The sequence below is a fragment of the Culex pipiens genome, chromosome 1 (genome assembly GCF_016801865.2).
Source record: "Culex pipiens pallens isolate TS chromosome 1, TS_CPP_V2, whole genome shotgun sequence".
Lineage (NCBI taxonomy): Eukaryota > Metazoa > Arthropoda > Insecta > Diptera > Culicidae > Culex > Culex pipiens.
The window spans coordinates 59,644,335-59,662,296 of record NC_068937.1 but is presented as its reverse complement, the minus strand read 5'-3'; the positions used below and the strand labels follow the sequence as shown (position 1 = coordinate 59,662,296).

At 44.6% G+C, this 17,962-nt stretch overlaps 2 protein-coding genes across 2 annotated transcripts; both read right to left on the bottom strand.

The window, feature by feature from the left end:
* Positions 1 to 1,109: 1,109 nt before the first annotated feature.
* LOC120425033 (uncharacterized) lies at positions 1,110 to 7,453 on the bottom strand (the record flags this gene model as incomplete). The annotated part of the gene is given in 3 exon segments (XM_039589403.2): positions 1,110 to 3,993; positions 3,996 to 7,001; positions 7,060 to 7,453. Coding segments are annotated over 3 exon segments (5,118 nt in total), but the record flags the coding sequence as incomplete, so codon positions are not given.
* LOC120425032 (uncharacterized) lies at positions 7,452 to 12,852 on the bottom strand. Its single transcript, XM_052706268.1, has one exon. It carries the CDS (start codon positions 8,459 to 8,461, stop codon positions 7,958 to 7,960), a length of 504 nt encoding a protein of 167 aa, XP_052562228.1. The 5' UTR covers positions 8,462 to 12,852; the 3' UTR covers positions 7,452 to 7,957.
* Positions 12,853 to 17,962: the final 5,110 nt, after the last annotated feature.

Below are 17,962 nucleotides of genomic sequence, written 5' to 3'. Positions count from 1 at the left end.
TAAATTTAAACCAATTTTTAATATAAACTAACTAAACAAAGTTATCAGAAGTTCAAAGTTGTCACAAACTGGCTAGAGGTACTAGTATTTGACACAGAAACAACATTTCATTTATAAATTCACTTGAATCGTTCAGATTGTGTACTTTTACTAGGGGTACGGACAATTATTTGACCTCTTTTTTTGACTTTTTTCAGTAAACTATTTTTGTATTTTTTAAGAAAAAGTTTTTTGCAAATCCAATGACAGTGTCTTAAAGAGGATATTCTGCCGCGTCGATTGATGTATAAAACATGGCACTTTAGTCGAATTTTATGTACTTTTATATCACAAACATTTTCCGTACGGGGGGGTACGGACAAATATTTGACTCACTGTATGGCATGAAGACGACTCCTACACCTGGAATGACTTAACGGCCTAACAACCAAGGCCGGGACCGACATTTTACTTCCTCATCCGATGGAAGGTTGGCGCAGATGGGAATCGAACCCAGAATAATCCGCTTACAAAGCGGACAGCGTAACCATTCGGCCATGCACTGCTCGGAGTCGGGCTGTACAAAGTTGTAAAAATTGTAGGTGGTCCTTTCATGTTCTAACAGCCCAACATGTGGAATACATCCATACAGCACGGGATATTTAACCCCTAAATGTTTCTCATTTCGTTCAAGTGCTGTTGAACGAAATTTGATTCTTGGAAAATGCGACATTCAAATAACACCTTGCAGCGCCATAACAAATTCAAAAATCTCTAAAAATCCCTCTCATCTTCCTAATTAGGTGAAATCTCATCGTAAAAGTTAATGTGGTGACACAAAGTTGAAGTTTGGCAGTATACTAGGGCTTATGTTATTACTTCCGAGCGAGGATACCCCGCCAGAAGAGTGACAAATCAACTAACAAGCGTGAATAGTTCTAGTCGAGAAGTGGAGAAAGTATCAAACTGGGTTCCGTTTTCGTCACCGATCTCAAACTTTGTTCCATTTCACGCTTCACAAATTATCACAGTTTACCCTCATTTGTGTTTGCTTTCATTTTTACCGCATCTACATCCGACAGTATAGTTATTTCCAGGAGAAAAAGGTGCAGTGGTAATGCTACAGGCATAACCATAATGACGAAGAACTTCGGACACAAACGTATATGAAAAGTTTTAAGAATTATGATTTGCATTCCTTCATATTTAGTCCATTGAATAATTTTATGAAATTCATAAAGGGGGATTTAATGTTGGATTTTATTTATTTATAAACAATTATTTGTTTAAGAATCACTCTTTCGTGATTTCCGGTGCAATAGTCCTGAATAGAACAGATGTATATGAAATTCTGAGAGCAGAACTAGAATTGATTCAAAATCTTCCAGTCGTGAGATATCCGTCCGTTAATTTCCTTACGGAAGTATGAATGGTTAATCTGGAACGAAATAAAGTAATAGATTAATTCCAGATTGTTCTTTTTGTGTTGCATTTCATTAGTTTGCTTTGGTTTGATTTGCGATGAGTAACTCTTTCGTGAGATATTTGGTGGTCCTGAAAAGGACCGTTTGTTTTGAGTGCCCTGAAAAGAAAATTTGATTAGTGGTGATCCTGGGGCTGTCGTCTGTGGTGTTTTTGGGATGTTCGTCCTTCCTGTCATTCGTCCTTCCTGTCGCTCGTCCTTCCTGTCAATCGTCATCGTTATAGTGGGTTTAAATCTGAAAATAAATGGATGATCTCTGCAAAGATCTCGATCGGTAGATTTGTTGAAATTAGTAGAGGTGTTATTTATGTGAATTCGTATGTATGTGTGTATATGTTTACGTGTATGTGTGATTGTATGTGTGTGTAGAAGAGTTTAAATATTTAATCAATGGGAGAAATATCATTGGGTGGTGGAAAAGGAGGGGGGGGGGGATTTAAGTGTAACATAACTTAGTTTTAAAGTATGCACTGTTCACTTCAGCTTAACCTATTATGTACATTTCATTGGATCCCTATGTGTTTGTGTATTATTGTAAGGGGAAGGAGGTTATGTAGTTGTGTCAATGTCTCAATAGTAACAATGAATTCAATTTGACCTTAATCTAATAAATGAACAGTTCATTGTGAGTGTGTGTTAGTGTCAGTGAGGTTAGAATTTAACAATAAATTTTCTTCTTCGGTTTCATTTTTGTCTTCTGTAGGTGTAGATGCTGTTGTCAAATCCAGGTTGTAGTTGTTGTAGTCGAATCCAGGTTGTAGTCAAATCCAGGTTATAGTTGTGCGCAATCAGTCATGCGCAGAGGACAGCTGTTCAGATCGCCTGAGATGGTTCGGATGCTGCTGGTCTTAGGAGAGACAACATCGGCCGATGATAAGAGAAATATGCAATGTACCGCGTGACCTCCGCCGTCATGTTCTTTGTGAACGTAAGGTCAAGAGCTGTACCACCAAGTGTGGTCGTCTTCTTCGTATCATTGCACAAACTCAGCATGAAATGTTCTCGCATATAACCCACGAAGTCTGCACTATCCTGCTTGGTGATGTCAAGATTGAAGTCTCCGGTAACCACCATTGGCGTATCCACATAGGCAGTACGAATCAAATTGCGAGCAAGGAACCATATTTTCTGCTTCGTTGTGGTTCCTGGGGAGATGTATACTGATACCAGCAGTACTTCAGTACCCATCACCATCACCTTTGCTGCACAAATATCTCCGTACTTTTCTGCCTTGCCGAATTCTTGGTCGCGTTCGTTGCCCACCACTTCAAGCGTATGAGGGACTGCCAAGGTAGTATCCGGATCGGTCGTATTCTGGTAGATTGCAACACCTCCCGATCGCACACCAACCCGCTTCGATTGGATGATACAGGTAAACCCTTCTATTTCCTCTGAGGAGTGGTCATCCAGCCACGTCTCACTCAGTGCTAGAAAGTGAACCTTGGGAAGTATGGGATCGGTGGTTATATCCAACTTGTGAGCTCTCAAACTCTGTACGTTGATGGTCATCAACGTGGTGGCAGGTCCGCTGCTCTCTAAGACCTCACCCACTTCGTCCACAATGGTGCGCAAACGGTTATTCTGCAAACGCTTGTACTCGTTACGCAGTTCTCGCATTTTTGGGCTGTCACAGCCTTTCGCATGGTGGAACTTGAAGTCTCCCTTTGAGTTGGTCAAAAAGAGGCCCTGCAGCGACTTCACACGTGATAAACCGACGTACACCATTTGCTGATCCTGGGACTTATCATAGTCGTACACAATCTTATCAAAGGTTCCACCTTGAGATTTGTGTATGGTAAGGGCATTAGCTGGTACAACCGGGAACTGTATGCGCTTGCATTTAATGCGGTTACCCAGATCGATGTTTGCGGATCGCTTCACGATTGGAGTCCAATCTGACTGCAAGATGTCGGGTCGTGTGCGTATCATAGGCTCCACCTCTTTCCTCGCAATGATCCCGATCTGCGCGTTTTCAAATTTGATCCAAAGTCTCATGATGCGATCCTCTGAGTCATCAACGCCCTCTTCGACATACATCAAGTCCCCAATTGCACCATTCACTATGCCATCTTCCACATTGACATTTGTGGTGACCATGTAAGGCATTCCAGGACAGAACTTAGTTGTATACTGCAAACCTGCCGTTTCAGCCAGACTCATCTTGTAGAGTTTGATACGAGCAGTTGCCAGTTGCTCTGCAGTCTTGTATCCCACAAAGGTGTCGTCTGCTGTGTAATCTAGCCCGTCAATGTTTCTCAGCGCTTCGTTGTTGTAGCTGGTTACGTCAATGTTCCGATGGAACAGTCGTACCGCCCCGCTAGTGTCCTCCTTGCTCAGATCCTCTTTTGTGAAGAAACGGCTCTCGATCAGTTTGGTTTCATCGGCGGTCAGTTTCAGCCCATTACCAATCTTGGTAAGAATGTCCGAAAACTGCTTATCCGCCTGACGCATAACCCGTTTGAGCTCGTGAAACATCAACGATTGCCACACCACAGCGCCACATATGGTGTTAGACGGAGGCTTGAACACGGCAACTGCATCACATCTCCACTCACCAACACATTCACACCTCCATATGGAACATCATAGATCATGTAAACATCCTGGAGGCGTATGTGTGCGGTATTCAGGGTGTGGGCGCCAACCATGCTGACCTCATCGATGATGTGAAACTTGATATTCTGCATCTCGTTCCTGTACATCTGGAGCGTTTCGAAATTCATCTTCGTTGCCTGGCGAGACATGGTGATGTGGTAAGCGTGGTGCAGGGTGGTTCCACCAATTGCGCTGGCTGCTTTTCCAGTCGAAGCTGAAGCTACATACGCGTTGTCGCGGGAGTTGTGAGTTTGGCTGTACCGATTGATCGTTTCCATAAGCGCACGCAATACGAAGGTTTTGCCGCTTCCTGCCGGACCGGTCAAGAAAACCTGCAGCGGCTCGTGCTCTTCGTAGCAATGCATCAGATGGATTACGTGCAGAATCAATGCCCGTTGCTCTGCATTCGTAGCTCGCATCATCTCACAATATGCCTCCTTCGACAACACGTTTGTGCGTTGCTTGATGACAGATCTTAAACCTCTTGTGGGCAGCAGCTCAAAGTCATCATTATTCGGCTGCATGATGACTGTCCGCACCAGCTCGTCGTGCTTTTCGGTTGCTGCGTTGTTCTCCGCTCCATCCTCCAAGTTCGCAATAGTGCGCAGATACTCCTCGACCGTTTGCTCCATATTCAACTCACAGTCGTATTCCTTACGCTTTGCCAAGAGTTGTTCCTCATGCAAATCGTACAACTGGAGGAACTTATTGTGGTCGAGAACATCCACCACCTCATTACGAAATGGCAGAAACAGGAGAACAGATTCGCGCTTATACTCAGTAAGCTCGCTCATACCGAATCCGCGCCAACGCAGCACCCTTGGCTGTGTCCTTTTCTTGTAGCTCTTTTTACCTCTTTCCTGAGAATACCAAGCTACGAACTCAGCCAAGCAGACGTCTTCCAGGCCTTCACGCTCTTCGTACTTCTCGATGATGTTCTTGTTCCACACATCTGTCGAGTCATCGCCAACTCCTTCTGCATCCATGGTCTTGAAGTGCTTCCTGCTTCTTGTCCGGTCTTGGGGCCACGCAGTTGGAATGAACTCAACTTTCTTACTTGCCTCGGACATCGGCAATCGCAGTAGGAACCAGGCTGCTTCCTGAGCGCACATCTCCACGGCTCCAAGCATCTTCAGGCTGATCTTCTTCAGCATCTCGCCGTAGTCCATCTCGGGGTTCTGCTCTTGCATGAGGATCAGCTCTCGGTGCAATCCACTAACACCACGATTGGACTTGTTGACGTACTCTACCAGGTAGTGGCAAAGTTTCTTTTCGTCAACAATAAACTGGAGATCCATGTTCGAACGCAGCTTGTCCGCAATCCATGCGTTGAACGGATTCGTTCGCAGTTCCTTTTCATCCATCGAGCGCTTGTAGAAGACCGTAGGCTGTTTCAGCGATGCACGAACTACATCCAGGTAGTACTCGTATGTACACTCGCAGTGGGCCAGATAGTCCTCAATCGTATCGAATACCATTGTTGCCAGGACATCACGCATTTCCTCAGCGCGTTTCTTCAACTCTTTGCGGCGACTGTCGTCAGCCTTAAGAGGAAGCAGGACCCGTTGTTCTTTCATGGGCCAGTACGGTATATTGAACCGACAGCGCTTTTCCCCTCGCTTTGTGCAAGTGAACGTGCAACGATGAACCTGCTTAGTAGCCGTCTGCGTGGGAAGGTCCTCGAATCTAATGGAAGTGATGGTGTTGATCAGTTCCAGAGTAGCAGGCATGTGCTCGGAAGCAGGTTCCTTGGGATCGTTGGCGAGCCAAAGCACTGCATGGCAGTGGGGACTACCGCGATGCTGGAACTCAATCCGTTTGAAGTAATCGACGACGTAGTACTTCCCGAACGGACTATGAGTTTTCGAACCCAAGATCAAGAGGATGACTTCGATCAGCTTGTTGAAATAGAGGCAGCACGTGACTGGATCTTCACTGACCAATACTGCTCTTTGAAGTGCTGTTAGTTGCTCCATCGGTTCTGTCAAGTCGATCCTGTTCTCTTGATCCGAGAGCTTGTACAGTATCTTCAGCAGTTCGGGCCAGTGAGTCTCGTTAGCACTCATAGTCAAGAAAACCGTTGGCTTTCCCAGCTGTCGAATCATGGCGAACAAATCTTTCTCCCGTATCTGCCAGTACAATGCCGAGTTCGGAATCGATTTCAGCCACGCGAAGTTCCTCTCGATAAGGCTCTGCATGAACTGCGGGTCACTGAGTTGAGCACGGGTCACATTGTTCGTACCTTGGACCCTAAAGGAGCTCGAAACTCCATCGTGAACCCGAAGACGCATGATCTTAACACCCATGTACAGGATGTGAGTCGGCTTTGCTCCACGCCGGTCACGTCGTCTAGTTTCACTGGTAGCCTTATCGTAAGGAGTAACGCGAACCCCTTTCCTGTACGATCGTATTTTTCCTTGGTAGATTCCGGGAAAAGAAAGCTCTTCTGCATACTGATCGTACACGATGGAAGTCGGCATTCGGTTCTGACCAGGAGCAATATTTAGACTCATGTCCTCGTTCCATAAGACGGTCTGTTGCTGTCCTGTGAACAATTCCGCTTCAGTTTCGAGTACGTCAAGTGCAATTTGGTCGTTCTGCTGGGGAATTCTTGGGACATCTCTTGGGACATCCACGACTTCCGATACTTCCAGCTCAACCATTTCCTCACCGTCAGTACCTTCTGGTACATCTGGTTCTATGAGGCTTTCATCCAAAACGATACCTTCGCGCTTATACAACGGAGTGTTGATAAGATAGCGAAGCCATGCTTTAACGACAGACTTCTTGACATATCCCTGCAGGTAGTTGGACTTGTGGATCAATTGCTTTTTAATGCAAACATTAAAGGCGTAATCATCCTCCAATTGACGCGGAAGCATCCGAACCATCTCGTTGACATCAACAGGGACATTTATAATCTGCCCGATGATTGTGTAGCTTCCTAAAATTTCAAAGCACGTCACCAACTACAAAATTCAAAGTTGATAAACAATTTTCACCTCGCGCATGACTGAGCCGACGAATTTGCATGAACGGCAGCCTTGGCGCAATCAACCGCTCGGTGATCGGATCCAGTGGTGGAAGGTTCGCTGGCTTCTCCGGGTAGGTAAATCCGTTCGATGTGGACAAAGTGGGTACTTTTCCATTCCTCAGAGAGTTGTGGCAGGTCTGGCACACCTTGAATCCCGCGACTGACTCAAAGTGGCCTGCCTCGACCAACACTCTCCCGCCATCGCTTGTGATGGACCTCAAGTCATTGCTGAACCAGATGCGTTCACAAACATTGCAATAATCACCCAGTTTGTTGTCGGTAAACTTTTTGTGAAAAGCAATGTCGGCCTTCGCGCAATCTGGCTTGCCACCAGCTGTGGCAGTCGTACCCGTCTCTACAAAACATTAAACAATTGGGGATAATATTGAAAGACCTCCCTAAGTTACCCAGACTTACCCTGACTATTGGGTACTGATACCTGAGAGGACTCGTTCAGAGCGGAACGAGTCGGTACGATTCCTGTAAGATACAGGAAGATCTAAATAGTTGCTTTTGATTGTATAATATTAAACCCAAAATTCAAAGTTAGACAGTGCGTAGAACAAATGCCTATCTCATGCTAAAACTCTAAAACAGATTATTTTTATTGGCTATATTAACTGTGTTTGTTTTAAGAACAAAATTAAATTATTCTGCCAACTAAATTCATATTCATACGTTAAAATATCCGCTTTATACAGAGAAAATTCATTTCAAGAACACAAATTGTGCATGCAATGTGAAAACTTTCAAACATGATCAGCATTATATTGCTAAGTTGTAAAATTTTGTTGAATTTAGCGAAAGTTAAAAATCTTGGTTTCACAGTTTGGCGTTATCTTGTCTTAAAAGAATAGACAATAAAATTAAAGCAAATCTTTGTTCTGCAGTTTATCACTTTTTGCTAAAAACTCACCAAGAAATGTCTCGGAATCGGCCTGGAACGTGCCCCTTCCAGAACCCGACGGAATCTGTACCGGGTCAGGTCGTGGGTAGAACCGTACTGGCCCCGTGCTCGGGCCGGGCATCGGCTCCAAATTCACAGTTGCTGCTGGGTTACCGGCCGCTACTGTACCTCCTCGCTCGGCCTCCTCTTGCGCTTTCAGTTTCTTCCGCTGGCGGAATTCCCTGACGCGCTCAGCGCTCGTCTTGGCAGGCCTCCGCGGTTTCGGTGCCTTGATCTCCTCTTCCTCCTCCATCTCCTGCTCTCCCTCCTCCTTCTCCATCTCCTGCTCTCCCTCCTCATCACGATCAGCAATCGTCTCCTCAGCTTGCCTCAGTGGCGCCACCACTCTGTTCTCCTTCTCTCTCTCCTCACGCTTCCGCTTGCGATGACTCGCAAGGTATTTCGCCGCCAGGTGTCGTGACATCCTCACTAGCTGAATGCCAAGAGCAAAGTGTTTGCAGTTTTGCGGGCGATATTTCTTATATAGTTGCGCAAAAATATACTCTCTCCCTCTCTTTCTCTCCCTCCCTCTCTCTCTACCCCCATCTCTCTCCCTCACACACAATCACACACACACACACACACACACACACACACACACACACACACACACACACACACACACACACACACACACACACACACACACACACACACACACACACACACACACACACACACACACACACACACACACACACACACACACACACACACACACACACACACACAATCACACACACACAATCACACACACACAATCACACACACACACATACACAATCACACACACACACACACACACACACACACACACACACACACACACACAAATCGACCATGTGGCCTTTTGGCAGGCAATTCATTTTGAAATTAAAGAATCACTCTTTCGTGAGGGTTTTGTTGGCCCTGAAAAGGGCCGTTTGATTTTATAAGCGGTGCTCTTCTTCTCTCCTCTGCTGGTGCTGCTCTTCCCCTCTGCTCTGCTGGTGCTGCTCTTCTTCTCTGTCGGTGTTGCTGCTGCTGCTGCTCCGCGGTTCGACCTTCACTCGTCGGTAGTCCGGATAGAATGAAGAGGCTTCTGCGCTGGGATTTTTCTTTTATACTTTCGCGCGACCCAGATTTTGCGCTGGAGGGTGGAGTCTCGATTGACGTAGGAGGTTCATACGTCCCCAATTCGGGCGCATAAGTATTAGTGCTTTGCAGAGACTCGGTTTCAATCTGCGAGCATCCATTAGGTGAGGTGATTTTGTCTCGCCACTCGTCGTTTTGCTTGGGCGATGTGCTAGTCGCTTTTTGTCGTCAAATGCAAACAATTTTGCCTGCCACTTGCAAGGAAAGAATTTCCAAGAGCTTTGATTGTGTGCAAAATTGAGCCAAGGCAAAAAATTGTCAAATATTTTATAATTTTATTCTTTCTCAGTCCACATTCTTCAGGCGACCGAAATCAGTCATGGATTTGTTTTAAAATTTAGATAAAATGCGGTAGATGAGACAGTGAGTGTGTGTGTGTGTGTGTGTGTGTGTGGGCTTGCAAATTTTACTGTGTTTGTGTGTGTCTGTGTGTTTGTTACAGTAAATGACGAGCAGCAAAATCAAATGTAAATTAAAGGAATTAGAAACATTTACCCATTTTGAGCCAATTTTGCTTCTCATTAGTAAGTGCATTTCCACCTCCCCTTCACAAAAACAATTTTAGATTTGAAGAATAACTCTTTCGTGATTGTGTTGTTGGCCCTGAAAAGGGCCGTTTGAATTCATAAGCGGTGTGCCGGCAGATTTACAATGCAATCCGCGACTGATCCGGGACAGTTCCGGCTGTTTTTCAGCTTTTACTTTTTCTTCCTTGTTGGCCCGAACGAGAGTGAAGAACACTTGAAGTTGCTCTTCTTCTCTGCTGCTCTCCTCTGCTGGTGTTGCTCTTCTTCTCTGCTGCTCTCCTCTGCTGGTACTGCTGCTGCTGCTGCTGCTCCGCGGTTCGACCTTCACTCGTCGGTAGTCCGGATAGAATGAAGAGGCTTCTGCGTTGGGATTTTTCTTTTATACTTTCGCGCGAGCCAGATTTTGCGCTGGAGGGTGGAGTCTCCATTGACGTAGGCGGTTCATGCGTCCCCAATTCTGGCGCATAAATATGATTGCTTTGCAAGCCATTCTTAACTCATTCGAACGGAACGAAGCAGCAAACAACGAGCAGCGAGCAAAGCCAGCAGAATGGACGATGTACATGGCAACTTTGCACCATTATTTGGGCTGCCTCCCATTGACCCTCGGACGGAAATGTTAATTTCCCCCAGAATTCCATTCGTTTTCATCCGACCGCACAACTGCGGTGATCGGATTAAATGTGCTGGAAATTAATATTTCCTTTTCCTTCAATTATATAAAATCAAACGGCCCTTTTCAGGGCCATAAAAATATTCACGAAAGAGTTATTCTTGTCAATTCTAAATTAAGGTTAACATTATTTATTATGCGTAAATTTTCACTGAGCCTAATCATTATATTTACAACATTTAAAAAACCACTGCAACCACTTGCATGTTGAAATTATCATGTGCTGTGTGTGTGGCAAGCAAGCAAAATCAAAAGTCGAAATTTATTACAGTCGACTCTCTGGCTGTCGATCTTCTCGATATCAATAATTCTCCATCTATCGATGAATTCTTCAGTCCCTTCAATCTGCATACTTCAATTATCTTCATTCCTCGATATTTTTCCTTGCTTGAAGGATCTCTTCCTCGACGGTCCCTTGGATTCTGTTTGCATTAAAAATCTCTTCCGGTTGTCAATAATTTCACTTTCTCATGGCTTGCATAGACATTTTTCTTGGCGAAACGAAGCTTTGAAGGGTATTTGACATTAGTTTGTTTTTGTTTGATGGACGTTGCCATGTTTCTCTCCCATAGCTGGGTCGTTCTGTAAACTGATGATTCTCTTCCTCGACGGTCCCTTGGATATTGACAACCAGAGAGTCGACTGTACTTTCACTTCTGCTCTGCAGAGCGCTTAAATTATGAAGCATTATGACGCCTAGCGTCGCAGGTTTGAAATCGGGCTGCTTGAATTTTTGACCGTCGCAGATTTGAGGTCCCCTGGTGGTGACCGCTGCTTCTGCAAACGCTCATTCGACGGTGGACGATATCTTTAAGAAAGAATTTTGAGGGCTATTTAGGTACTTGAATGTCCCGTCCGTGGAGGGGAAGCTCAGTTGTTAAGTTCCATTTAGCGTGTACCAACAAACAGGTGTGTGTTTGTGTGTGCACGCACATTCTGAACGCTAATTGATTGCTCTTTTGTGGAAAGGACTATCTGAAGTCCCAAAACTGGCTACATCTGCTGCCGAGGCAGCCCGACGTCCATTTTAAGCGCGCTTTGGTCGATTTAGTGGTCTCGGGGTTGATTAAACTTTGCTAAGTCCGAGACGATTTTAGGTACTTGAATCGAACGTCCGCGGAAGGGAAACTCGACGCGTAGAACCCAATCAGCGTGTACCATCAAACGGGGAGTGTGTATGTGTGTGAGGACGAGCATTTACTACTTTCGCGGGAATGCAAGCTGATTTTTTTTTCAATTTTAAGAAATAACTCTTGGTTATGGATTTCTGCCAGCAAAGTGCCATTTAAAGCATCTGGCTGTTTTAACTTCACCGGGAAGCTCAACGCAGCGCACGAAATATAGCATCACATTTGGAGGCCGCGACGTGTGCATACGAACACACACTCCGTCGCGTCCCAAGCCCACCGAATCGAAGTCGTGGCGTGGAATCGAAGTCGTGGAGAGAGAGAGAGAGAGAGAGAGAGAGAGAGAGAGAGAGAGAGAGAGAGAGAGAGAGAGAGAGAGAGAGAGAGAGAGAGAGAGAGAGAGAACCCATCCAAGTGTAACAAAATTAATTCATTTTGAACACTATTCTGGGTGCTTCATTTTACTTTTTCCACATTACCAGGATTTTTGAATATTCGAGAATAACTCTTTCGTGAGGGTATTATTGGCCCTGAAAAGGGCCGTTGGTTGGTGGTAGGCCATTACGGCAAGCACAAGTGTTGGCTCCCGCGCCTCTACTGCTGCGGCTTCGTGTGCAACACGGTGGTCTCCTCCCGCAGATTCGTCCTCTCCTCCCGCAGATTTTCATCCTTTGGCCGCTTCTTCCTCCGCTGCACCGAGTGCATTTCTTGTTCTCTGCTGCTGCTGCTGCTGTTGCATCAGGAGCTCCGTCCGGGTCGGCGTCACCGGTTTGGGGGAGCGGGGTGAAGGCAGCTCGCCGAGCTGTGAAATCCGTCACCCCGCGCGTCCTTCCTTGGTTCCGTCCCGCAATCAGCAGCAGCAGGTCCCGAATCAGCAGCAGCAGGAGCTCCTTCCAGGTCGGCGTCCAAAATTGATTTGACTTGATTTTGTATCGGCACCTCCTTTTATATCAAATCGTTTTGGCGTTTGACGAAGCAGCAGCACAAAAGGAATAAATCGCCAAATTGTGTCAAGGCCAAACGCAGGCAAGGCTTTGGGGGCGGAGTCAAGAGAGAGAGTGTGCGCGTGTGTGTGTTGTGTGCGTGCTTGCTTGCTGTGTGGAAGCAGTTTTATTAATTTAAACTCAGTTTTTAAGTGCTTCAACTAAATTTCATGGCCATTAATTAGGTATATTAAGAAAGCTTGAAATCTCCCCTTTCGTTTGGTGGGTACCACTTTTACGTGTGTTGAACAGGAGTTGAGATATTATTGTTGCAAATCTTGCAGTCGCGTTTATTTTCTTTTCGTTACATTTCGCTCCGCGAAATTTTGGATTGCTACCCTGTATAGAGCCCTAAGACGAAGTTCTTCGTCAAAAAGGTTTACAAAATAATTTAACTAGTTTGTATCAAACAGCACTTGAACCAGCGAATCCGAATTCAAATGACCAACAGCTGTCAAAATCTCGAATTCCCGGTTGTCAAACAATCGGGTTAAATTGTTAACTGCCGTTAAACAAGTGATAGCAAAAATTGTAACATTATTAAAAACTCTTAAAAATTGTCAAAATAAAATATGCTAAAACGAAGTTGCTGCAATAACCTACGTTCAGTCGTTTCACCACAAACCAAAAGGATCCCGACACGTGGCTCAGTGTAGTCAAACAACTTCATTGTTGCCGAATAATGAATCAATCGCTTCCTTTTTCCCTTTCCCACTGCTATGATTAAAAAAACCCAAACGGACTGGTTGGTTGGCCACAAAATGATTGCCATGGGTAAATTGGTGAGGAAATTAGAAAAGCGTTGCAAACAAAAGCAGCCACGTGTCGCTGTTTTTCTTTCTGGGAATCTGCAAGCACGCACACTTTTTGTCTGACCAGTGGCGTGATTTTTATTGAGTGGGAATATTTTATCGCTGCTACATTGCGAACAACACTGCCGATTTCGTTACGCTAACGCGAGCCACGTGTTAAGGCTCTAAGCGTGGAAAGTGTTTTTGTTGCAATTTAATGAAATTAATTGCTTTATAATTAGCTTGTGAAAGATTCCAAGCATTACAAGGAGCCAAACAGAATCTGAAAGTTCCAACATGGAATCGGAATTTTAATTGACGAAAGATTTAAAGCAATCGATATTTGCCAAAAAGAAAACAAACTCTGAGTGTTTATAAAATAATTAAATAAGATTTCATATATTCTTGCAAAGAATCGCATTCAATGTCTGAAAATTGAAACAATTTTAATATTATATTAGCATAGAATCAACAGTTGAAAACAGTCTTCCAAGTGACATATTCTTCCTTTTGATCTACCGCCTACACTGTATTCCTGCACCCATCATTATGCCGTTAGTCCTTATAATTAATTAGTCAATTAGTCGCATCTGTCTGACGGTGATTATTCTGCCATACGAGAGTGTGCTCCAACCTTATATGTTTGCGGTGACGAAGCCAGTTTTACACGTTGTTTCCGGCACGCGCCATTGCAATTTTACTGTCCCCCTCTCCCTCCATAACTCGTCTTCCGGCTCGACTGTTGCCGGTCACAGCTAAAGGCACGTAATCAATTGGGCGTACATTCTTTTAAACCCCCCACAACTTACGGTGCACTACGCGTTAAATTGAAATGTTCTCCCCTCTTTCCTTTCGAGCGGCAATGTGCGTTTTAAGTAAAAAGGAAAAGGGTTCCTGGTGTACCTTTTGGCGCATGGCGCAAAAATTGGCAATTGACTTGCGTTAATTAGCAGAATGAGAAAATTGCTTAAATCACGGACAATTTGCCAAACGGCGGTTTCTTTGATGTTGAACCACAGAAGCATTCTACTGAGTAGCTTTTAGTAGATAAATATTTGGTACCCACAAAAAAGAAGCCACTATTATGTTACCATTTCGTCACTTATGTCCTATCTTGCGACACGTCCTAAAGTAGACGAGTCACAACATAGCACACAAGTGACGGTTTGTTAAGAAAGAAAATTAGTTCTGTCAAGTTGTTAACCCCGGTGCTCCTAATATGATAGTTTATACATACTTGAAAATACAGTTAAAATTATCAGGTGCCATTAAAACTAAGAACAAGTTTTACGTAGAATCTTGCGACTGCCATCGTAGTCTGCATCGACTATTGTAGCAGCCCAGACAATCTTGTTCTTAGCTTAACAAGTGATCCGGTTCTAGTAACGCGAAATTTCTGGAAGGCATTATTTTCGTAACAAATTTAGGAATTTAATCATTTTTTCATAGAAAACTTTTTTACATCGTGACGCAAACAAATCTATCCCCAACATCACAACATTTTCTAATTTATCGTGTCAATATTTGACCACTCAACGTTTCCCGTACAAAACCAAATACAGTGAAACCATGCATCACGCTGCGGCTGGTGGTTTTCGGTACGCAAACAAACAGCCGATCGAACTCAGCACGAAGGGGAAGGAAGCTTGCCTTGTGCCAGTAAGTAATTAAATTACAATTTAGTAAGATAACAAATACGCCAGCCAGTTGACTCCCGAGGTATTGGCTCTTGTTTTTTATCAGCATCATCTTCATCATCATCATCATCATCATGCAGAAAGGCCAGAATACAAGGCAAAACAGAAGTGTATGTACCACTTGAGTGCTGTCCGGGTTCAGGTTTTGCACCCTCAGTTGCGGCTGTCGGCTGGTTTTCCCCTCCAGGAAATGGCTCTATTTTTGTAAAGTCTTTGTTGAATGTTTGCACATTTATATCATATTCATCAAATTATAAGCGTTCTGTAAAATTGTTGGCGGTGGTTTGGTATTTGCCGAAAGCAGTGAAGCTTCCCTTGCCGAAGTCGAACCCTCGGAAAACGAGATCAATTGCTGGGTTAGAGAAGAGATCAAGATAGAGCCGAAATCCGATTGCATACATATTTGATTGTGTCAACAAAAGTTTAGTTTTAAAGGATGTCTAGCACCCTATTTTTTAAAGTCTTCGTTGAAAAGTGAATCATGGCGAACACTCAAAAAAATCCACACGTAGATGCTATGTGAAAAATCACGTAACCCCAATTTTCCCCTCGCTAGGCACGTTTTACGTGACACACACTCAAAAAACATTCAGGTTGAAGTTACGTGAAAACCTTTGTGGTATTTTTCCACTAAAGTTTTCACGTAACTTCTACGAGAAGACTCCAGTAGAAACGGAATTTGCTTGGCCAGATCATTTCACGTTTGTTCTACGTGTTTCACACGTAAAAACTAAATGGAACGTCGATGATATCTACGTGTTTGTTTTAGTAAACGTTATATGAACTTTGTAGTAGTAGATTTTGGTTTTCGTTTCACTTTTTTTTCGAATAGAAATAATAATGAAGTCAGTTAAATTTGCATAAACTTGTTTTATTTAATCAATATTTGGAAAGATCTCACCATTAGTAAGTAAATCGTAAAAAATGCCATTTGCTGGAAACACGGATGAGACCTTTCCACCAGGTCGGCGCTGCCTCGACAATGTGCTTGACCAAATGGTCGCGATCACCTCCCCAAGGATCTCCGAGTAGTCCAGTCCGTTTGCCACGCGCAGAATCGCCACCGATGGCCAGTGCTTTGTGCACCATGTTTACTACTACTTCTACTCGGCCGTCACTCTTATAACCGAGCATTGTCGAGATATTCCGTGCCCATGACCTCAGCCAACCGGGGGTTGTTGGAGATGGCCGGTTGCGGTACCAGGCAATGGTTAATCGGCCGCTGTTGAGAAAAGAGAAAGGCTTCATCCATAAAGTACGTCACGCTAAAATCACCCAAAATTTACCCCACCCTCCCCCCCTTTGTCACGCTTTTCCTATACTTACAACACGCAATGTCACACTTGCTCAGACCCCCCCTCCCCCCCTAGAGCGTGACATACTTTATGGATGACGTCAAAGGTTCATAAAGTAACAGTTTGTATAAATTTTTATGTTTTTGAGAAACTAACCTCTTCATAATTCTGCTGCTGATGGCCAAGACCTTGGGTAAATCCCGGCGTAGCAACCTGGATCGGATTTCCTGGGCTCACGAACTTTGCTTACTGGAGATGACCAGTTTTGGTGCCAGTGGCCGCCGAAAAACTAAAGTTGCTGCTATCAGAAATCAGCTTCTGCAAAAACTTTCATTAATTACATATAAAATTATTCAAACTTAAGGGTGCACAGCAACCAAGGAAGTTTTTCAATTCAATTCAATTCAATTGGTGTTTATTAGAATTTAACAGTTCTGCTCCAGGATGTTACATTTGCAATTCAGAGATTTGGAGAACCTTTCAACTGAGATCAATTCATTAGCCTTTACAGGGAGGGTACATGTTTCTAAGTTTAGATGTTGCTAGCTGCGTGCTCTTTTAGGGAAAATAAATTTTGAGAAAAAACCCTAGATCTATGTTTGGCTTAAGACTAATATCACAGTTGTTGACGGAGGAGTGCTTCGATGAGCGGATTCGTTGACATCCCACAGGAAGTCCTGAAGGTTCTCGTTGCCTTTTCGATGCTTGCGTCGATGGTGTCGACGCCGGCCAGCTCGTGTAGATCGTCGGTCGGGTACCACGGGTCCAGGTTGTGCACCATCTTGAGCAGCTTGTTCTGCTTCACCTGGAGACGCTTACGGTGCGTTTGGCGCAGTTGCCCCAGACCGCAGCAGCGTAGGTCAGCATTTGACGGATGATGCACTTGACCACGAGCGACTTGTTCTTGATGCTCAGTTTCGACCGCCGATTCAGCAGGGAGTAGAGCGCCTTGGTGGAACGATCCACCTTCTCGATGATGTTGTTCACGTGCTTGTCGTACTTCAGCTTCTTGTCATGCACCACACCCAGGTACCTGACCTCGTCGTCCCACGTCGCAGGCTGGCCGTTGACGCTGATCGATCTGCGGGGAAGGTGCCGAGCAGCACGCCTCCTGGTGAAGAAGATGGACTGGGTTTTCCCAGCGTTGAGCTTGATGCGCCACTTCCGCTGAAACTCCTCGAGGTTGTTCTGTGCCGCTTGTAGGTGGGTGACGACGATCTTCGGGTCCTTATCCGATGCCAAGTATGCAGTGTCATCCGCAAAGAATGCGTACGACACTCCATCGATCATCGGCACGTCGGAGGTGAGGATGTTGTAGAGAGTCGGGCTCAGCACTGATCCTTGGGGCACGCCGAAGGGGATGTTGTGGACGGAGGAACGCTCGCCATTCACCGTCACCGTAAACGACCGATTCGTCAGGAACGACTCGACGATCTTGACCAACCAAGGAAGTTGTTGTCTTCTTATTCCAAAATTGTCAAACTTACGGACCCAATCCTGCAAGAATCTGATTGTAAAACTAGTCAAACTTTGAAGACAGTGATTTAGGGGATGAATAAAAAATTATATCGATAGTTCCCGTAGTATTAGAGATACTAAAATGTCTGTAACAGAAATCTGGGTGCAAAAGCTATGGTTGATGTGTACCGTTAATTTAACTTACCGTCTCTTTCTTTTTCAACTAAATTTAACAAGCAT

Coding starts and splice junctions, on each gene's coding strand:
- LOC120425032 (XM_052706268.1), bottom strand. CDS start 8,461: ATGTCACGACACCTGGCGGCGAAATACCTTGCGAGTCATCGCAAGCGG.